Source organism: Passer montanus, unplaced genomic scaffold (assembly GCF_014805655.1).
Source record: "Passer montanus isolate IOZ18808 unplaced genomic scaffold, ASM1480565v1 scaffold247, whole genome shotgun sequence".
Classification (NCBI taxonomy): Eukaryota; Metazoa; Chordata; class Aves; order Passeriformes; family Passeridae; genus Passer; species Passer montanus.
In genome coordinates, this window is record NW_024367116.1 from 54,977 (window position 1) to 78,316 (window position 23,340).

A 23,340-nucleotide genomic window follows, 5' to 3' on the forward strand; every position below is an offset into this window, starting at 1 on the left:
CATTGCTCTAAAATAACCCCATAGATCTCTCCCAGATTTTTTGCTGTCATAAAAGTAAAACACAAGAAACTGAGTCCTTCTTACCCCACACAAGCTTTGATCAAAGCTCTACTGCCTGCTAATTTCCCTTAGCACAGCAGGCAAGGTTCATGGCTCATGTGGATTCAAGTGCCCCCCTTATGATTCCTGGAAGGAACACATTTCCTTCTGAAACTCCCCTGGGACTGGGATATTCCTCAAAAGAGGCCGGTACCTTCAAAGCAAATTGCCACGCCAGATAAGGCAGAGAAATAGCCCAGGCCTCAGAAGAGCCCTGTACTTGTACTTTTTCAGTGTACTGCAGTTCTCTCGTGTCATTGTAACCTCCCAAAAGTGCATCAATAGGTACCTTTACAAAGCTGAGGTTGCACAGTTTTGCTTTCATTCCAAATTGCCATTTGCACTGGGTATCAGCATCATAGATCTGCCCTGGCAGTTTGTCAGGGTATTTATACTGTCCTGTTTGCTTAGGTTCATCAATCAGGCAGGCAGCTTGAGCTGTACTATAATGAGAAGGTAAATTAATCATGACTATGATCTTGACATCAAAATATTTTAATTTGCTACAGACCAGCACAAATACATAATATGGCATACAGTACTTTTAACTAGTTTTAGAGGTATGCTCTGAAACAAGAATATCTATGTTCAGTAACCAAAAGTTCTTGACATCTTGTTGGTAGCCTGACCTGCAAAGTTTTAAGGAAGCAGGGATTTCCAGGCTTTGGGACTGCTGTGGCAACAAGAAAGAATGATGTCAAATTCCTTGCCTCCCTGTATTCCTGGATAACCAAGAGCGAGCTGACCTCCTCTGCTTCTTTGCCATCAGTGGATTCCCCAAATCAGGAACCAGCAGAAGCAGCAGGCACAGTGTCCCACTGCAGCATCTGCCCTGCGTGGAGCTGCCAGGAGGCTGTTGCAGGGGGTGTGCTTTGGGCTGTGCAGAGCACAGCTCCCAGCTCCACCCTTTCCCCTTCACCTCTGCCTGAAAACCCTGTGTACAGAAGGTCACTCCATGGTCACTCCAAGGATTGTCCTCCCAAGTGTCAGTCTCAGGCACCATATGGCAGGATGGAGGGCTCATGTGACTTTTTACCTTGCAATTTGCTTTTGTATACAAAATATATTTCATCACTGCAGCATGAAAAAACCCCAGAACTCCATTACCTTTTCTGGCTGCTACTCAAAGATATTAACTGGGAATTCAAGGACCAGGTCCTCATAACTACCGAGGTGCCTGCTTCTCACTCTAAGGAATTAATATCTAAAATGCCTGTGTTGCTCTTGCTCAAAATACCTCCTACACATTTTTTAATATCTCTGTATAGTACACCCATGAATGACAAAAAAAAAAAAAAAAAAGGGAAAGATTAATGTAATCATGAATTAAACAGTGATTAAAGAACAGTTCCTCTGAAGGCATCATCCTACACATTTTTTAATATTTCTGTATAGTCCACCCATGAATGCCAAAAAGAAAAGGAAAAGATTAATGTAATCATGAATTAAACAGTGATTAAAGAACAGTTCCTCTGAAGGCATCACTGAGTAATAACAACACGCTGGGAAAAAAACCTGACAACCTTCCCTTTCTCCTTTTTTGTTTCTCCCAGAAACAGGATGTGAAAAATGTAAAATGGCCTTTACTTGTGACATGAGCTAGACCAAGAGAGAAACTCCAGTGAGAAAGGCCACTGATGTTAATTTACATTTTGTAGTGACTTTGGTACCACTGTGTCTGCCCTCTTTTGTGTACGCTTCCTACTCATTCTCTAATAAACCCAGCTGCTGACAGGAATGCCTGGGAAAGAATGATATGCCAGTCATTACTGCAGGGTATTCCTGGAGGGTGAAACTCCTGCTTTTGAAACAAAGGAGGACAAAAAGCCCTTCCAGGCCACACCACCTCAATGCTGCAGCAGCCTGAGCATGTGGGCTCACACACTGCAAGGGTTGGAGCACATTTTAAAGGAGGAGAATTTCACACTTCAGTAATTTTTATGCTGTTCAAGAATTCAAGCCCAGTTAATAAAGCTGCATTCCCTGGCACTGGCCCAGATTTACATCTGACCTACCTGAGAAATTTGTTGAGATACTGCCTGCTGCACACAGACCAAGAAAACACTCCATTGTTTCCAGTGAGTGTGGGAGACATAATATTTCCCTCAGCTTTTCTACAAGCATTTCCTTCTCCATCGTGAATCATCCCAAAGCTGAAAAGAGAACCAGGTGGGAGAGAGAAAGTCTAGATTAAACAGAAGCAAGAAAAAACATGGGGAAAAAGAAACACTTTCTGGGTAACAGCTCTATGCTTGAACTCCACAGGGAAGGTGGAGTTTATCCCTTTCACTCCAAAGGGATGAAAACTTATGCACCATACAAGTTAGCATTGGTATTCTCGGGTTCCCTGCTGTTGGGATGACCCTAAGAGTCCCTTTTTCCCAGCCTGATGGTCGAAGAAAGAGTTGGGATTCTTTGGCTCTGGTTCACAAGGTTGCTTATTATCTATTATCTAAAATATTTTCTCTCAGACCCGCAGAGGTCTGATCTGCAGGTCTATCAAGGGCACACTGCCCGCCCCTGGGCTGGTGTCTACATTTTATACTATGAGATATGTGTACTTTATCATTATTTTCCAATACCTATCAACTATGTCTACTTCTGTTTCTAAACCAATCCAAATGCACCACCATCACCAAGAAGATGGAGGCTGGGAAGAAGAAGGAAGAAGGACAGGACAACACCCAAATCCCTCCATCTTGCCTCCTAGGCCCCTATAGCAAAATCCCCCAAAATTCCACTTTTCACCCTGTGATTAATTCACTATCACTCTACTTAAACTTTTGTGACTTGTGATGCTTTATACAAGGTTGGTAATTTGCTCCATGGGTTAGGATGGAAATCCCAAGTGTCTTTGGCTCCCTGCCAGGACTCCCCAGCCCCCTGCCAGGGACTCGAGCCATCCAGGGCACCCCTCTGGGTGCCCTGGGTTCCGACAGGTGTAAGTTCCAATTAGCAGCAATTTTTGTCATCACACACTGATGGGAAAGTGGAAAAGCAGCTGGTGCTGCACAGGGAGCCAGTGGCAGGAGCTGCAGCCTGTGCCCAAGGTTTCCCAGTTGGACATCACAGATCTTGTTACAGGGAGCCAGTGGCAGGACACTGCACAGAGGAGCTGCAGCCTGTGCCCAAGGTTTCCCAGTTGGACATCACAGATCTTGTGTTCAGCCACACTTGTCCTTTCTCAGGGATCTGTCAGCCTAAACCTGCAAAGCAGTGTGAGCCTGTGTCTGCCCAGGGACAATGCCTGCTAACAGGAATGCTGTGGAGATGACAATCCAGGGAAACACCACCCACAGGAATGTATTTTACACACCAGAACTGCCTTCCTGATCAGAGGAAAGATCTACAGAGCTCCATCTGCAGCAAAGGAAATGGGTGTGAATGAATAGAATACAGAAGTATGAATATAAAAATATTATTATTTTTCCTATTTTTGGCCACTAACTTGCTACATTATCACAGGCAAATCACACTGGTCTCCTCACCTTTGTTATACAGTGTCATTTTGTCTAGACTGGAACTGTTTAATGGGAATAATGCCTCTTACTGGGAAAACTGCCTCTTATGGGGTGTTTTGTTCAGTCTGAGCATTGGGAGGCCCTGGTTTCACTAGCAGAAGTTAGGATGATATAAAAAATAAAAAGCAATAATAAAAAAATCACATTATAATTACAAATTATAGGGATTTTATTGATATAATAAAGCTAATTTTTAGAGGTTTTCCTTTCCCTGTTCTGATTTTACTGACTGTATGGGACATCTGTGAATTTCAATGTGTTTGGGATAGAAATTTCATCATCTGTTACTTCAATATTGTAGAACACTGGCGACATTATAAATGTAATCTGTGCATGTGCATATGCAGGGAATATCTCATTTACTGGACTCAAGCCTCTGCTGCTATAAATCATTACAGGCTCATCAGAGTTACTGCATGTGTTGCCACCAGCTGAGGCTCCAAACTTCCTAAAATATATGGCTCTTCCTATAAATGGACAAAAAAAGTACCAATTGAGCCAGTGTTTTAGAACCCTTCATAAAATGCTGTGTTCCCTGCACTGCAGCCAGAGAATCCCAAGTTTATATCCCACTGACACAATGGGCTCTGAACACCCAGAGGAGCTGTCAAGGTTTCAGGTAGAAACACAAACTTTAGAAAATCATTAAAATGTCTAACAAAACAGTAAAATATCTAACCACTGAAGTTTTCAGTGCATCACACGTGTGATATTCCCCCCTGTGAAACCTTTGGTTAATACATCCACAGTGGACCTCAGCACCTCCAAAGCTGTCACCGTTTTTTTCCTTCCAAGAGTCTCTGTATCACAGAAACCAACTGCTGTTGTCTTACATCACATATTAGGTAGTCTCAGGACCATAAACATGACAAATTATCATAAAGACATTTTGTGTCTGGCACAGGCTTTTCCCAAGAGATAAGAAGCATTTTATTAGGAGCATGGAAGTGTACCAAGGAAAGGTTGAATAATATGTGAATCAAAGGCAGTGGTGAAAAAGAAAAAAAAATAAATTCCAAGTTGAATCTCTCAAAGAAAATAAGAAAAAATAAAAAGGGAGGAGAACATCAAGAGACTAAATGGGATAATTCTTGAAAAATAAGCTATGGGCCTGATTCTCTCCTAATACTGATCGAAGAGCATTAAAAATGTACTGAGGTCAGTGAAACTCCATTAGTTTGACAGGAGGATCACACAATATTCATATTACATATCTGGTTCTTTGAATGCTTTGGCACAATTCCCACGGGCCTCAGTGGCAGCTGGATTACTCTTTAATTCCTCACTTCCCTTCAGATGTACAGAAACCTGTGAAAGGGTCACTCGTGTAGACATTAGGTCATAGTGTGCACTGCAGAGCACATCAGTGCAAAGAAAACTGAATAGTCCTGAAGCAGTCAGGCAGAATGGGAAGGCTTCATGCCTTGACCAATCAGCAGAATACAGCACCACTGCTTTCTGTGCATTAATGTGCTGAAAAATAAAGACATTTTAACTAAGCCTTGATGTTAGGTTTGTCCTACACAGAGAAACTCTGCTTCTCTACTGCCAGTGGTGAGACAGACTCCAGCCTGAACTGTGCTAAATTGGAAATCAAAACCATGCACAAAGTTGTGGAAAAGTAATTCAAAATTATTGGGAGAAAAAAAGCAGCAAAACAAAACCTGATCCCTTGTTTAGATTTAATTCAGCAATCTGAAGAATAGCTGAAGCTCCACAAAAGATTATTACTGGTTTTGTATGAGAGATACCAGGTTCTAAGAAAATTACAGTCTTTCTACAATAGAAAGCAAGTGGAAATCCAATGGACATAAATACAGAAAGGCAGAAACCATTACAAAGGTGGGTTTTACCCAAATCACTCATTAAACAGGTAGAGAGAACAAAGGACAGGTTCAAAGTTTTTTATGAAACACTGTGTCTTCTGGGAAGAGGAGGCCTCCAAGAGACTCAGAGAGATCACCTCTCCAGTGAAGCTGCAGTAACCTGCAGTAACCTCTCTCTTTTTGGAGCAACCACAGGGATACCAGAATGGACTTGCCTACCAGAATATGGGAATCTCAAAGGCATTAAAGGCTTGTTCTGAGCCCAGCAGAACACCACTGGTGACCAGTCACCAGCTGGATGGAACCCTGTTCACTACCACTCCTTGGGCTTCCAAATGATTTATATTTAGAATGCGCCAATCCAAATTATTTAACTGATATATATTAAATCAGTTTAACTGATTTATATTAAATAGGCTATGTTTCCATTCACTTACATATTTGTTTACAGAAGAAGAAACTTACTTGTGTCCAGATTCATGAGCAATTGTAAAAGCCAGTCCAAGGCCTGTATCTTCGTTAATGGTGCAACTGCGGTATTTGCTGCACATGCCACTGATGGGTGCAAATCCTGAAGGAAGGAAGCAGTAAAACAGCTTTTTCCTCTACACAATTCCAAATTCGCATATCATCTGCACTGGTCCTAATAATCCAGTTTATTTTGGCACATGGAGACTCTTGTCTACTCCATCAGGTTTATCATGGAGGAATTACAGCAGACTTTTATTTGACAATAAAGGAACTCCTATATAAAAAGTATAAATCAAACCTAACCTCTCCAACTACACTTTATTTGTAAAGATTATTCTCCCCCCCCATGCCTTTACTGCTCTCCAATTAGGGAGGAATCCCATTCAAAAAAGTCACAAAAAGAAAATAGAGTGGCTCAGAAATATTCTCAAAATCAAAAATATTGCTTGAAGAGGTGACAATCCCAAAATAATACTGTCCCATCCTCTTCAAGAAGACCAACAACAAGACACACAATGTGCAAAAATGGACTCTCTTATTTGAAACCAGCTCAGCTCTGGCTGTGGGCACGCCCAGGTTTCCCAGCCCATGTTCTGGTATCACACCTAAAGTGTCACAGGGCTTGCTCTGGTGTCATACCTAAAGTGTCACAGGGCTCGTTCTTCCACGAGCAGATGTCAAAGCCCGTCAGAAGGATGGCGTGGTCGTGGCGCTTCCCATTCTTCCCAACCAGGGCAGACTGCCACTGGCAGAAGCTGTTCAGGGACTGGTCAGCGTGGTGGTTGATCAACAACCCGCCCTGCAGGGAGGGATGGACACACAGACACACAGACAAGGTGTTTCCAGCAGCGCGTGGGAAAGGGGATTGAAAGAGTGAGAGTTGCTTAGGGAAAAGAGTCAATATTTCATATTTGTTCCACATCAGCTTATGTATTCCCATGTTAACTGTCTGTGATGGCTGAGTCAGCTGATGAGAGAATCTCTTACAACTGTAAAACAAAACTGGGCCTCTCCCCAGAAACACAGATATTTCCAAAGCTGGTGGCTGGAATTAGTGTACAAGTATATTTGATTCCTGAGAATGCTGAACACCAAGCCATATGCAATATTGTGATTATAATGTATTGTAATTGCTGGGGAGGAAGAGTGTTATCCAAGTAGATCAACCCTTACAATTTTCTTTTCAGCAAAAGATATTTTTGTCTTTTTTTTTGTCTCAGCACCCTTGACACAAGAATTGGCTCCATTCCCACCTTTTTTTTACATGTTTTCTTCAGTTTGGGACTTCTGACTCCTTACCACTTCTGACCACCACACCTTGGAAAGCCCAGTTCAAAATTATTCAATTTATTTAAATACTTATTAAAGAGATTTCTCATTCCAGCCATTTCTCCTCAAGAAAACGTTAGAAAATGTTTTTAACATTTTTAAATGTTTTTAAAGGTTTTAACTTCTTGGAAGGATTTCAATGTTTCTAGAGAATATTTATATGAAATGAAGAATTTAGAATCAAATCCCAAGAAGCAGTGAAAAGTAGAAAGTGTCATTTTGGAGATTTTGGCAGTTTTAATCTTCTCACACTCCATGCCATAAGAAACCTCCCTGCACATAACGTGGGAGCACCCAAGGCTCCCAATGAACAGCAACAAATTAAGTAGCTCAGACAAAAATTCCAACACAACTTACAGGCTCCTGTTCCAAAAGAAGCAGGCTCACAACAATAATGTTTATATCACTTCCAATTGTTCCATCCTTAAACAGACTAGAGACCTGCAATGATTATTGGAGAGGAAATATCACCTACATGCATAATCCCTTTTTAATAGATTAAACACATGTACTGAGTTATTGCCTTGGAATTCAATTTTCAGTACTAACTTACGGAGTTAGATACCTTGCAAGATTAACCCAAAAGAGCTCAAACCAGAAGAATTATACCCCAAACTACACTTAGTCAAAATTCTTCTATTGACTTCAATGGGCTTTGATCTGTCCTTGCTTTCCTGGATCAAGTGTAATTAGGGCCAAAGTTCAAGCTGAAGTTTTGCAGTACAAAAGCAAAGAGCAAGGCCATGCAGGAAAACATATTTCTAGTCAAATGATATCAATTTTATAGAAATATATTTGTGCTTTCTCAAATAAGTGTTTCTAGAAGACGTGAGATGAAACAGACAAAGCTTCATGATGTTAAATGAAAGTTTCAATTTCAGAGGATCTGCCTTTTTTGTAATACACAGGAAGTATTTTTAAATTTAACATTTTAAATACTTTCTAATTATTTTTCTTTACTCTTCAGTACTGTTGCCAGAGCTGTGATGTTCTAAAAATGTATATTTAAAGGCTTTTTTGATAAAAATACTACATTAGATGAGGCTTGAAGAAAGGCTTGCATAAAGTGTCTCTGCTCTTTTTGTTATCAGTATTTGTCTAATGAAAGAGCCTACTCTGACACAACAATATTCCCCAGAGAAAAGACACTTCAGTGACACTACACTTACCATGTTCATGACTGTTAAGATATATGTTGTTACATTTTCCTTGCCATGTTTCTCCAACATTTTTTTATCCGCCACAACAAGGGTTTCAACATTTAGACTTCCATTTTTCTGAATTTTAGCAGATGATCTTTTGAACCTCGCAGAAGTCCCGTACTCATCTGAGCGAATGTAGGTCTCTTCTGTGGGTGGCTTGGGTGCATCTAAAAGGAAATAAAACTGTTTTGGAAAGAGTTCAGATCACCCATGAACAGTTTCATCAGAAAATGAAGTATCACAGGTTTAAAGCCTTAGATTATTTTTATAGCATGTCATTTAATACTTCTGGCTAAGTTCTTCCATATTTATTAAAAAAGACCTGATTCATTCCTGAGGGAAGGACTGCTACAGGGAGAGAAGGAAATGGGAGAACTACATTTGTATTCAATAAGCACTTTAAAATAAGGAATTAATCTAATAAAATGGTAGCATCTGTGCAAAAAAATACAACAGAATTTTTAACAGAGTATCTGCATTTTTCCTGTCCTTTTGATAACTTCCTGAGGTGTTTGGCATGTGCTACTTACATAGCAGTTGGCAAAAAAGTCCTTTCCACAGCAGATGTCCACGGGCAGTACAGAAATCAGATACACACCACAAATAAATTCCTGCCAGCCTGATATTGGGACTGACATTGGCCTTCCGTGCCAAACTGCCAGCGAGATTATTCCTGCTGGGAATGTATTCATTGAGTCAGGCAACACCAAGCAGGGTTTGACAACAGGCAGTGCACATCCCATTTCTAGGGAGCCTTTTCTCCCTCTGTGCTGGTGCAGCACAGGCTGTGGCACAGCTGGAGAGGGGTTGCTACTCCAGTTCTTCAGGGAATCACAAATCGGGAAGAGAAATCCATCTCCCACATCCTACAGTGCTCCTGCTATCCATAGGTTCTTCTGCACAAACCTACACTGCCTTTGCATCAAGAATTAACTCAAAGCCCACTTTACCAACCCTTTGGATAATAATGGGGGGTTTTTTGACACAGGATGTAACAAGACAAGTGAGGGAGCCTCAGGTAATGAAAAAACCCTGCCTGTTCCTCATCAGAAATTTATTCCAAAGAGCTAAACCAGACCCTACTTTCTACCCCGCTAAACTGGGGAATCAAGAACAGCACAGAATGCACAACAGTGCTCTGCTTTCAAGAACTCAGCATTCTGACGTGCATTTAACATACAAAGGGCCAGGTTATGGTGATTTTCAAGTTGATCACTCATTATACACAATCATCCTTTACAAGCTCAAAGAACTTTTCTATTCTGGAAGCACATCAGGGCACAAGGACAGGCTTCACCCAAGAGGGAAGTGCTCAGTTCAAGGCACATCAGTGCCCAGGTAGTTTTGAAGGCAATACAGCTCCAGTGCTTTGGACACTTATATCCATGAGCAGAGACATTTTGCTCTTGAATATATCCATGAACAGAGAAGTTTTGCTCTTGAATGCTACTCAGAAAACCTAAGCAGCAGCAGCTTCATGCATGTTTTACTAACTATAGTCCGGTTAACTCTCATGATCTAAAAGCATTTAGGTTGTGACAAAGAGTTTGGAAGATTATTAACTGGCTTTTCTAGTGCTTACAAAGTCCCTGCACATGAAATTTTAAAAGATGGCATGTACGAGTTGATGGGACAAGTTATTTTTATGACACCCAAGTGGCAATGTGCTCTTTCCTCTTACTGCTCAGCAAGTTTGATTTCACTCTTAGGTTAAGACAAATTAACCCTGACTAGGCAGGGTTAATAGCAGAGGACCACCTTTTGTCAGCCTGAATTCTCCATCCCTTTGTTCATTCAAGCTGAAACTCTATTCCAGGTGACCAGATTGGATTTCCCTGAAAATTTCAAATTTGTATGACTTCAGATCTCAGAATAAGACCAGGGAAAAAAATGTAAAAACTTAAAGAGAAGAAAAAAAAAAGGCAAGAATAAAAAAGTACTAAATACTTATAAAAAAGGGTTCCCTTTACTGGGGTAATTTCTTCTGCATCCTCTATTTTCCTCCACTCAATTAAACAATGACATGTGATTTTATTTTTATTTCATTCACTGAACATGAGATTAATTTGTTCCGTAAATTAACCATGACTGGTTCTGGAAATAAGTTATTTTTTAGAACTCCTTCCTTTCTCAAAAAAGATTACAGGTATGAACCGCACAAAGTGAAAGACCCCAGGGAGTGAAAAGAAAGAGTTTTGTGGGTAAGGTACTTAAATGCCATCTTGCTGAATCAGATCCTGAGTGTGTCTGACATCAAGTTCCTAAACAATAATGAGTAAATCACTTTTACTAAATTCATCATAGTTGGATGCTAATTGCATGTTATTCATTTAACATAAAACCTGCTTGAATATGCAGCTAAGAGCTCATAGCTGTAAGTGAAATTATTGAATAAATAGATATACATGTAGACTTTCAAAAGCACAAAGTATTTTAAAGACAATTTAGTTTCTTAATTAGGTTGCTAGAATCACTGGTTACTTCTGGCCTCTCCTGTGTCTGTGACCCATTTATAAGACAAGAATAACAATAATATCTTCTCACATCCCAGGAGGTCATACAAATACAGTGTTCAAAATGCTCTCATCTATTATAGGGATAAGCACTGTGTAAAAGCTCAAGAGGACACAGATAATTCTCACTTTGGACAAGCAGTCATGGGAGGAGCAGTAAATAAAGCACAAACTCACAGTGGACAATCCAAACAAAATGGGCCAGTGTAGAGCAGTGCAGAGCACCATCAGCCCTGCTCTGCAGCATAAAACCAGACAGGAGGGAAAGGGAGGATGTAATGAGGCAGTTTTGGATTGCAGCAGAAGGCAGATGTTTACAGGTTGAATCACAGGCTTGTACATCTGGCATTTGAGGGTTGGCTTTTAGACCTGGTGGGAAGGATTTCTGAAATTTTAACAAGCCTTTGTTTTCAGGCCTCAGTCTCAGCCAGCCACCTTCCCACTAACTCCTTTCTCATTCCTTCCCTTCTATTTATTTTCTCCTTCTTCCTTACACACCTTTGGAAAAGGAAGCTGCTCATTTTCTCAGAACTTCTGTAGGAAATTGGAAGAATATAAGTGGACTCAGGCACTGTTTGCAATACTGTTTGCAGTCCTGGAAACCCTCATTAAGAAACTCAGCTCAGAAGCTGATCAGCTTTCAAAAAGACTCCACTGAATGCTAAAAGTACAGATATAGGGTCCAAGGGGGCTCTAAAATGTTCTGCAATTTGAGGGCCTAATGAAGGACTCAGAATGAATCTTGGCAGGATAATATATTTCAATACATTTTTTAAGACATGGCTCCAAAATCTTATTTAAACAATTTACATGGGTGGTTCTTTTTGAAGATCTTTTTTGAAGATCTCAGTTGCTGAAAATTTCATTATCAAACGGTGAATTCTGAAAGACTTTTTTTCCTATCCTCTCAGAAATTAATGATTTTGAAGCTTTTTCCTCCATTTTCAAGCCTAATTAATTTTTTATCCCAAATCCAACAGAGAGAAGTTCAGGGACTTGGCATCCATCACTGTGCAGAACTGCTTACTGAAAACTATGTCAATGTAAAAATAAAATCTCCACTGGGATCTTTTAATCTAGGCAAAGCACAAGAAAACTAAACATTGATTCTGATGGCTTAATAAAAGAGATGATTCTCTGAACTTAGAGCAAAACTCAAGTTTCTCATATGCGTTTCACGTTAGAAATATATAATTTAAAGTTATTACGCCTCCATCCCAAAGGGATGTGAAGAGATGTGAAGCACACCTCGGGACCACCACAGGACACAGCCTGAAACAGCCACTACCTCAAGAAAGGAGAGAAAGTTTCCTTACATACATTTCTTGCGACGTCCACAAAAATGCTGCTTTTGAAACCTTCCGTGGCGGTAACCGCTGGCTCGCGCGGGATGCGCGTGGGAAGCGCGCGCTCTGCGCCGGCCAGAAGGGGAGGATTTGGGATGGGGCTGGGCTGGGGAGCGGTGCACCTTCCCCTCGGCAGTCCTCTTGTACAGCACGTGCGGGTGGTGGCCGGCGGGGCACGTGTAGTTGTGCTCCCGTGCCAGCTGCTGAGGTAACGGAGAGATCAGGAACTCCATCTGCCGCGTCCTTATCAAACCCGACTGAAAAGAGACACGGCACCACAAGTTAGAGAGGAGTGACCTTCCTGCAAAGCCCAGACCGACCACAATGTGCACCTGGACACTGGTTAGCTACTCAAGTTACAGATTATTCAAGTTATGGTCTGGATATTCTTCCCATTTAAATATGCATCGTTTCCTTTTGGAGATGACCAGGTTTCCCAGTTGGAAAAACACAAAACCAGGAAGGTTGTGGGATGGTGTAGTGATTAAAGCCATGACAGATGGACAGCACAGCACCTTCACACAATAGCATGGATAGTTTCATATGCAATATTAACCCCTTCTTCACAGTACAGGTTTGTTTGTGTGGGTGTTTGTGTACAGGATATTAATAAAAAGGAAATGCTTTTGGAAAATACAACTTCTCGTAAGTACACACATCATAGAAGAACATATTTGAATTAAGGTTCACACCTTTTTCACAACAAGGTATTACCAAACAGGAGTCCCAGACTTAAGGGCATTCCAAGTAGAAAATGACATTACAGGTCAGCAGCACAAAGCTGAAGCATCTGAACATTTAAGGACCATCATTCAGTAATCAACTCCTTGCAATTTAATAATCATTTAAACACAACCTAAAATGTATACCCTCCTACAAGGGAAAGCTAATCATTAAAGGCAAGTATCTGATTGTTTTCTTTCTTGGATCTCTGAAAGACACAAGTATGGGAAAACTACACTGTAGTTTTCACATAGGATCTGTGCATAAAACTGCACATGTGATGAAGTGTTTCCAGGATCAGGGCCAGGGAAATGTGGGTGGCACTGAGGAAGTATTTCCATGCAGCTCATTAATCAGTTATGATTTTATTTCACTTCTTGGTTTTGTAAAACATGTTGTAATAAACACCCCTTTTTACCAAGTCAAAAACCAAAAACAAGTTTCATCAGGTAATTCTATTACATTATATACGTAATACTAGATACAGATTTTTGGTTTGGATCAGTGAGGCTCTACCATGTGCCAACACCCTCCTGCCAAAACTGACATCCCACGAGGACTACATATCTCTTAGGCTTCAGAAAAATATGTGCAGACAAACAAATGTCAATTGCAAACCATCTTGCCGCACATCTTGAGTCCTCCAAGACCATGATTCCAACCTCCTTCCTCAAAAAAACCTTTGAAAATGCGGACATGTCACATGTATCACCTCTTCCCTTCTGAAAGCGATGTTCTTCTTCAGCCCAGCCTCCCAGGGCCTGAATGCCATGGGTATGACAAGGAGAGCAGTTTGAATGCCTAATGTAAGCACTGTATTTTTTAAGGATCTGTGGAATTTTCTACACTTTAAGAACTATTTCCCAAGAGAGAAACTCAACACAGTGAAAAGCAAGTGAAAATTGAAAGTTACATATGAATCTTCAGATCTTTAACCGTTACCTAAACCAATGCAGAAACTGATTTTAAGTCTATTCCAGATGCCAAGTTTTATCAAAGATCTACAGGTCCTCAACAGCCTACAGTCATCCACTGCACTCTTTTCATAGAAATTCTCTTCTGTTGATCCAAATCAAAGGCAGCTTTGCAGCACTTCCCAATATAGGCACCTTTCACAGGGGCCCAATAACAGTGCTCACAGTGTCACACCGTGATCTCCGTTTTGGCAATAGAAGAGATTCCACACTATGAACTGAGAGGGTCTAATTGCCCTCTGAAAAAAACACCCTAAAAACCAAAAAATTATAACAACAAAAAACCACACAAATTATATTCTGATACACAATTTTCCTCTTCTCCTCTCTTCAACATGAATTCATAATTATGTATCTCAGCCTACTTTACATTCTAAAAGAAGGTTAAAATTGCCTCCATCAATAAAAGACAGGTTTTAAATAATTGACAGGAATTTAACTCGCCTGCTCACTGCAATAATTTGGCATATTTCAAATGTCAGATCACATTTGGTCATGACAAAGTACTTTCCTGTAGGGAAGATGACTAATATTTTAATCCTTATGATGTGTGTCATCACACAATTTACAAGTGGTTCTGAGAGGCAATCTTTATCTCGAATGCACTGATAATTGGGCACTGCTAAGAGATTTTTTTTCAGCTGGAGAACAGAAATGTAGTGAATCTGGTTCTTATTTCCCCATTTTAAAGATTTCCACATCTGAAATTATTCCTGTAGGATTCATTTTGTAAATGATTCGAACCATATGGAAAAAAAAAAAAAGGGGATTCTACATTTTCCTGTAAGAAACTGTCCCTGATGCACATGAAGTCTCAGCCCCAAACATCATTTATATATTTAACATTATAAGGGTAGATTGAGAATTCATGGTTGGGGGGGAAGAAGTGACTGAATTCTGGGCCCTGCTTGTATTTTGCTGCACCTTTACAGAGGCAATAGGTGACTGAGTGCCTTACAAATGTAGTCACTTCTTTCCAACAGAAATGACCCTAAACCTCCAATAAGACATTTTTCCTTTGGGTTTTACATCAAACTCATCCTCCAAGTTGAAAAATGCTGTGTGAATGAAAGATACCTTCTTTTTGATAACATCCAGTTTTATGCAGTTGTGAAGTTGTCAAGAAGAAAGGGGAAGTGCCACAGAGCAGTCTGGACACTCATTCCATCACACACCACTTGCCATTTTTTCAGACGTGGGATGGTTTCAAGCATTCCTGTTGAATTAATCACTTTGGGAATTCCAAAGCAATGCAGAGAATGCTGACCTGGCTTCAGACAGAGCTGCTGTCCTCTGGAGCACTGCAAAGGGGGCAGTGGGACAACAACTGCCAGGTACTTTTCCTGCAGGTTCTTAAATTGTAGTGTTGGGTGAAGCAAAGTGGCCTATGGCTCCACTGTGCTGGCTGGCACACATGCCACCTGAGAAATGCCACGGCACAGAGGCAGGAGATTCACCTTTTCATTCTTTTTCATCTGCATTCAGAGACACAGATTCATCTTTTCTAGCTTTACACCAAGAAGGGATTCCAGTTTTTGAAGGCCAGATTTTGTTTACTGTGTACTCCTGGGAGTTTTTTCTACAAATACATGAAATATCTCCATAATTGTAAATTAGATTCAATGTATTCATCCAGCTCAAATACTTCAGAACAAATACTGTCAAAACTCTGGTGGAAATTTTTGCTTTGGGTTTTCTACTTTATGCTTTATTTTTATGCATTATATGTGATTTTTCCTGAATCAAGGATGACTTTCCATTAACCTCAATGGGTTTAGGACACAATGAGGAGAGGGTCAGATAGGTCAAAATTCCATTTTTATTTCAGATTCTCTGCAATTATAACACCACAAGAGGAAGCAGGATGACAAAATCTAACATTCTTGTAAGTCTAGACAACACAGCATGAAAAAGGCCAGGGACTCCTGTCTATTCCTTCTGTATCCCACTGTGGCTATCACTAATAATAGCAATAATTGTGAGAATATGGTGGGAAGGAACACCCAAGAGATTGCTCAGTTGGAATTTGCTGTTTTCTTCTTCCCTCACAACACATATTTGCTATCCTTCTGGAAGGGATATTCCATGCCATTGGAAAGAAAATGGAAAGACACAAGTTGACCTGTGTGGTTAGCAAATAATTTTGAATCAATAATTTAGAGGAACTTGCAGTTTGTTTGCAGAAAAGTTGAGAAGTGATAAAAAGGCAACATTCCTCCTGCTCTCGTTATTTGTTATGAAATGTTTGTTCACCTCTGGGCTAAAGGAATTTTCAGATCCAATACACCTCTGTGAAATTCCTCAGTATCTGGCTGTAATCACCAAGGTAAGGAACATGTTCTGTTTTCTTGGTGTGTTTCAAAAGGAAGAAGAATTTCAAAATGAAATTTGGACAAGGGTAATGACAGCATGGTATCTGCTTCAAGAATTTTTTAATTGAACATAGACTATAAATTGAAAAATAAGGAGAATTATTTTAAACCACTGAAAAATATCATCTTAGCTACACAAAATCAGGTAGATTTTCCACTGATTTTCCATCCACAAGGAAGAATTTTCAGAGTCACTAACATATCTGTCCCCAACACATCTCATTGGCCTCTTACTGGAAGAGCAGAGGCTGCTCCCCTTTGCTCCCCTGTGTTCTGAGACTCGAGTGAGCCTTTGGCAGCTTACCAGCCTGTAAACCTAATTCACTTTGGGGCTTCAGCATCTCCAATAAAAACAGACCCTCCATAAAAAGCAGAGCAGTGACAGTGAGTGAAGGATTTGCAGAACTTCTACTTCTCTCCCATAATTTAACAAAGCTGAGTGCTGACAAATCCTCACTCCAGACTGGAAAGGCCTTGTGGCTGAGGGCTCTCTGTTTTCATAAAAGGCACTTTGATTACATGCTAATTAAACTGAGGGCAACAGCTTTATGCATATTAAAGTTAGAGGAGTTTCATAAACCAGATGCAAATAATGAGGTAAAAGCCTTACAAAATCAAACTGAGAATTAAAACAGATGAATCATTGAACTTCAGTGCCTCTGCTAAACGTAACTACTCAATACTGACTGATGTAAAGTTAAATTACAGTTTGCACAAGAACAAGAGTATCTCAACTAAATGAGGTATGAAAAAGCATGCACATATTTCCAAAGGAATACCACTCATACCCAGAATGCCTTATTCAGTGTTAGGAGCATATACATAAAATAAGGTGTTAAAAAACCCACTGTGTGTTAACTAAAACAATGGCCAAAGAAATCCATGAAATCTATACAATTATGTGGATGTGAATGTGCTCAAGATGAAAAATCACTAAAAAGGAAGAGTTAAATGTCATTTCACACCCATTAAAATAGTTCCAAATATTCATGAAAAGTTTTAAAAGACTTGACAAAAGGCCAACTGAAATTGGCATAAAGCTTTCCACAGACTTCAGTGGACATTGATCCAAGATTTCTGTTATTTCCCAACTGTCCAGCTCCTAAAAAACCCCCAAATCATTGATTCAAACACATCCCAACAAGAATTACAGAACGTGAAGTACAGAGACATAAAGTACAGTCTTTCGTTCTACTTAAAACACATAAAAATGTAAACTAAGAACTTCCCTGGAAAACAAAGAATAAGGAGAACAGATGACCTATGAACTATGGTTGCTGGTTATTTAAAACTGTCTGAGGCCAAAGATTCCTAGAAATCTAATATGCACATCACATTGTGGTTGGGGCCATCTCATGTTACAGCACACTGGAGTCTTTTCTCATTCACTTTGCAGAGAGAAAACTCATGAAATTACCTTACCTGCAGCTCATTTTCATCCAACTCTTGCTTCCTGCCCCGATGCTCTGTTAATTCTTCAGAGCTTTGGCACCACAAAGGAAACACAAAAGGCCCAGCTCTGTCACCAAAGCTTTCCACTGCTGGAGGAGAGGCTGCCCCCACTGAGCTGTCCCACCTGGGGGTTTGCCTGCCAGACCATGGAACCAGGGGCAAATTGGAAGCCAGAAGAGGGTATGGCAGAGACCCAGGGAACACAAAGCTGTTCACACAGCTTAGAGCTCCCTGACAACAGCCAGAAGCTGCCTTTTGGCCAAGACTGGTCTCTGGAATGGGGCAGATGTCCATTTTTAAACACCAGCATGTGCTGGAAGGGGAGAGAGGTCTCCTGTAAGTCCTGTGCTCAGGACCTCTGCTCAGCCTCCACCCCAGACCGAGGGCAGATGGGGGAGGCCTTTCCTCAGGTTTTGTGAGCACATCATGGCAATGGCCTCACCAAGTACAGAAACCACCTTGGTGTTTGCCACCATCCCTCTGTCCCTGCCTGGAACACACACTTGCCAGAGCAAGCCAGCCCAGCCCAGGAGCCACAGGTATGCCCTGGTTACTGAGAGAAGCACAGCACAACATCCACGTGTGGACACAGCATTTCATAACAGCGAGCTCACGGCAGCAGGGATTTCAGAAACATTTCAAATGTCCCCACGGAGAAACCCGTGAGGAGTTTCTGTGCACCAGCAGAACAAAACCCTGCCAAGACAGCGGGGGAAGTGCCAGCTACTTGGAACAGGTTTTGGGTTAAGCCTTGAAAATGTGGTAAATGTATAATTTTCTCACTTATGCCAAGGAATCCCAGAAAGAATAAAGTCCTGTTAAGTTTGCCAACATTCATCTTATGAATTCCGCTTTCCTCCAAAGCAACGGTATTCAACCAATACCATCATGAGACTGTTCAAAGAAATCCTGCATCACGTAAGCAGTTTAAATAATAAATGATTGTTTCTTTAGGGAATGTGTAATGAAGTAGACTCACCTCTTGGGATGGGTTAAGTTGGTAGTCTGAAAAATATGTGAGACTATAACCTTACTACAGTCATAAGCAAAACTACTTCCAAGAATTATAGCCAGCAGGATAGTACAGCCTGACCTGGAACTGCAGATACCCGATAGCACTGACTGACTTTTTGAGAGATGGCTTATTGAGCCCCTCTCAAGTTAGGGTCACAATGTCAATGCTCTGGAAAATATAATCAAAATGAGCAAATTAAGATGTGAAATTAGGTAGAAAAAAATGACAAGCAGCATATCTGGAAAGGAGAAAGGGGCTGAATTGCAGAAAGTGTTGCTGAGGTGAAAGATATTTTTACCCTCGGGAAGCATCAGGAGCAAACAGCCAAGCCAATGGCAGTAAATCATGGCAATTAAGGGAGTTCCTTCCCTCTCCACTCTGACCCACAGCCCCTTTCCTGGAGGTGGCTGCAGAGGGGACAGCAGCAGCCACAAGGCTGAGGGGCGTTTTGCCTCTTTCTGTCCCCCTGAGAAGGGCACTTTCACAATGCACCCACGTTACTGCAGCACTGGGTCAATGGGACAAGCTTCTGAGACACCGTGACAGAGACACAATCCCTGATCCACCAACAAAAAGTGAAAAGTCTGGACCCTAAATCCATACACAGATTGTTAAATTAATGACAGACATTTACAGAGTGTTAAGCACCCAGGAGCTCCCATTGAGCTGAACATTGTCTGTGCAAGCATTTCCAGAGTGCTTTTATATCAATCTGGGAAAGAAAATGTTCTGGGAAACTAGTGAGAATGGACTCTCACGAGGTTTCCAATAATACACATGTATTATTGAAGTCAGAAATCCCACGAGTAAAACTCAGAGCATGTTCATTTTTGATCCTATCCCAAACCAGGCAGCACAAAGGCATGCGAACACGATGAAGGGAAGAGAGAATTTAAGTTAACTAAACTTTTCCCTAGCTTTTATGTTTGCCAAAAAAGTACACCCATCCTCCAGAAAAGTATCAAGCCTGTAAGTGGGCAGTTCCTGATGCTGGCCCCAGAGTCAGGGAAGTACAAAGTGATGTTTCATGGGACTGGATCCTTGGCTGGTGAGAATAACCTCAGCAGACCTTTACCAATTTTCACCAGACTGAAATACCCGGCTCTGTACCACAGCAAATCTTTAGGTTAAGTTAATGGCCCTTATACACACTAAAATATTTTTTTTATCATGAAAGAAGCATTAGAATTATTGGTTGCCTTTTCTGACTTGAGAATTGTCGGCAGATATTTTTCTTTAGAATCTGACTCAGAAAAATAACTCAATTATTCTGTTTTCCAACATCATATAGACATCTTGCAAATGTAAAATGTAAAGGGTTCTTAACAATATAGTATTTTATTACCTGACGATCTGACAGAAGGAGAGTACAAGGTTTAATTGCCAGTTTGAGTTAGCCATGAAAGACTACTCTGTTTGGTTGCTTAAAATAAGAACAGTCAGCAATTAAAACAAGGTAACAAAATTGCATGTCTTTAATTATTCCTATATGAACAAAGCCAGAGTTATCTCTGAATAGTGCCTTTGTATTTCTGCAGTTGACTGAGCTTGTTTCAAATGTCTTTATGCAACCCCCTGTCAGCATATGGCAAATAAGGAAATATTCTTATTTGTTCCTCCACTTACAGTAATTGAACCAGTCACATTGGTATTTAAATGTATTAAATTGGTATTTATTGCAGGGTAATGAGATATTCTAGAACTAACACAAAGTTGATTGCTTTGCCACAGATTAAATACTTGCTTGTCAGTACGTGAGCTCACTCATTTCTCATGTTATGGGTTTAAAAAAAAAAAGCCAAAAACCAAAAAGAAACCACCCCAGGAGCAGGCATGATAAATGAATAGAAGAAAAATACTAATTCAAACTACAGCATAACCACACTAACTATACACCAATAATATTTAAGTGAAGTGCCAGAGGTTTACCAAGTTACAGTCAGGATCACTTCATTTACAATTCCATCAGTGGGGCTCTCTGGCTCCCTAGAAAGGTTTTGGAAGGCAATTAGCTAAAACCAACAGCTCAAATTTAGCCTTGGTAGCTGTACAAGCACTTGGGTATGGCCTGTTTAAGCAAATCCCTGCAACTGTAAGATAAAATCTATTAGTTATGACAGTTCTGAAATCCATCACAAAGCCAACAGGAAGCAGCAGGATTATTTAATGAGTGCATTTATGCTTCACTTTCCCTAAAAAGGGGCAGCTCACTATTTGTCGTGTGCTGACAGTTGATTAGTTACTTAGGGCACCTCAAGAATAACAGAAAAACTGACTTCAGAGGGTGGCTTAGTGTGTCCCCTGACCTAACATCCCATGCAACTAGGTGCACAGCTTCAGAGAACACTCCAGGTGAGAGCAGGATTACCTTTAGAAACCTTCACAAGCACAGGAAATGCAGCTCTCTCTCCGTCCTGTCACTCTCTGTAACAGCACAAAACAAAAGCACCATTTATGTCCCTCCTGAATACCTGAAATGTGCCTTCGAGATGCCCAGATCCTCAGACAGAGCAGTGTTTCACCCTAAGGTGGGATTGCTATGAATTATTTATGCTGCTCAAAGGATTAGGTGAAATGAAAATGTTCTGGCAAGATTCTCCTCCCTCTTTGTGTACAGCTAATCAATTTTGCAGGGCTGGAGTTCAGATGTACCAACATTCTAGAGAAAGTGCATGCCTTCTTAATGAAGCTGCTGCTCCTGGAGTGGTAATAAAGGCAAAACCAATAAGATTAGGGCAGAGTGACACAGAAAATGAACAGCTTAAAAAAAAAACCCCAAAAAACCCAAACAACTGATGATATATAACTAAAATCAGTACTTAGAAATTCCTTTTCCATAGGTACTTAGCATTAACAGATGCTTGCTTGAGTGTTTCTGATCAGCAACATTCCTCCCTATCAGACAGGCAACTCCAAACATTAAAAGTCATGAATCAGGCCTTGCAGGAAACACAACTATAAATTATGAGATTTTTTAAAATAGTGCCAAAGGGCTTCAGTGTTTTATTTTCTTTCTGATTTTTGAACCATTTTCAGCTGAGTTTTTAAAAGCTTTTTTTACCCTTTATAATCATGCATACTAGAATCAAAGTTGAATGGGGTTGGTTTTTTTTTTTTTTAGTGAAAAAACAGCTTTTCCTGTGATGATGGGACTTTGGCAACTGGACCCTTCAGAACATTTCATATTGTGAGAATTAGGCAAGGATTAATAATCCCTCTCCCTTACAGGACACCTTGTTGAGGTTGCAGACAATAGAGAGAGAAGACACTTGGAGCTACCTGATGGCAGAACCTTCACTCTGGGTGGGACTCTGGGGTGCAGTGAGCTACACCCAACTGCATCAAAACCCCAAGCAAATACTCCCCACATCTGGTGGTTCCCTACCCATACCCACATTTCCCCAGTGCAGATCCTCCAGATACGAGCTTTGCCCTGCCAGAGCTGATGCAAATGAATTTGAGGGGGCAGAAGATCTGAGCCTGTCTGACCTGGGATAATTTGCATTCAAACAAAATAAATCCAGCTCAATTCCCATAGCAATTTTGCTCTGCTATGAATAGCTCAGGCAGCTCCAATAACGAGGAGCTCGGGTTACATCTGATTGCCAGCTGTATTGCTTACTAAGAAGTTAGGTCAGTGCTTCCCAACCTTTTAATTTTCCTTGTTGGAGTATACATTGCTATGGATTAGTTACATGAGAGAGTGGTCACAAGGAACTCTGTAGGGAGCAAAGTATCAGCTTTGCTGATATTCCACATACACAGACATATCCATATGTTGAAATATCTACGTGGGAAGGAGAAAAGGAGTGGAACAAAAGAGCTTAGGACATTAAGGGAATGGAAAACAAGAAGCAAAGATGGCCCAAGAGTGAGAATGTCAGGCTGGCGCCTGGGTTATCTGGATTAAACTCCCTGCTCTTCAGCATTTCAGCTTCTCTGTTCCTTATTTATCAGCTTAATAGGCAGGATTCTGTAATCAATGTAGAAAATGCTCCTGAGGGACTCGTGAAGGCTCACATTTGCCCCCGGCTGGGTCGTTCTGTTAAAGCGCTTCCACCTTCTCTACTCTGAGCTGCAGCCCCAGCCTTCAGGATGGCACCGCTCAGCCAGAGCTGTGATCCAGGAGCACAGCGAGCTCAGGGCACAGCCAGGTGTGTGCCACCTGGCAGGGCTCCCAGCTGGCACTGTCCCCAAACACAGCCCTGGCCCTCAGCCCATCCTGGCCAGGCTCGTGCCGGGTGGCCCCAGCACTGAGCAGAAGCAGCACAGCCAGCTGGGGAGGGAGGGCTGGGAGCTCAGCACTGCCAGCTCCTGAGCCAGGCCTCCCACCTGCCACATGCCTTTAGAGAAAGGGTGGCACCTGGGGTGTCAAACCCAGCTGGGGATGGAACACCACAGGGCCACTCCCTCCACCACTGCTCTGCCCCGGGGTGGCACCACTGCGAGAGGCAGGGCAGGGGACAATCTGTGGCACCCTCTGTCCCTTTTGCTGCA

At 41.2% G+C, this 23,340-nt stretch overlaps 1 protein-coding gene across 2 annotated transcripts in view; it reads right to left on the minus strand.

Moving 5' to 3' along the window:
• Positions 1 to 23,340, minus strand: part of ADAMTS18 (ADAM metallopeptidase with thrombospondin type 1 motif 18) — a 78,837-nt gene that overhangs the window by 38,239 nt on the left and 17,258 nt on the right. Inside the window, exons 4-10 of one of the 2 annotated variants that reach the window (XM_039711274.1) lie at positions 12,282 to 12,564; positions 8,416 to 8,615; positions 7,604 to 7,687; positions 6,557 to 6,716; positions 5,912 to 6,017; positions 2,115 to 2,252; positions 389 to 542 (exon numbers count right to left, since the gene is read on the minus strand). In XM_039711274.1, the coding sequence (XP_039567208.1) occupies positions 389 to 542; positions 2,115 to 2,252; positions 5,912 to 6,017; positions 6,557 to 6,716; positions 7,604 to 7,687; positions 8,416 to 8,615; positions 12,282 to 12,564 (1,125 nt within the window). Of the gene's footprint in view, positions 1 to 388; positions 543 to 2,114; positions 2,253 to 5,911; positions 6,018 to 6,556; positions 6,717 to 7,603; positions 7,688 to 8,415; positions 8,632 to 12,277; positions 12,565 to 23,340 lie in introns of both variants that reach the window. The other variant, XM_039711275.1, reaches the window with a different exon arrangement.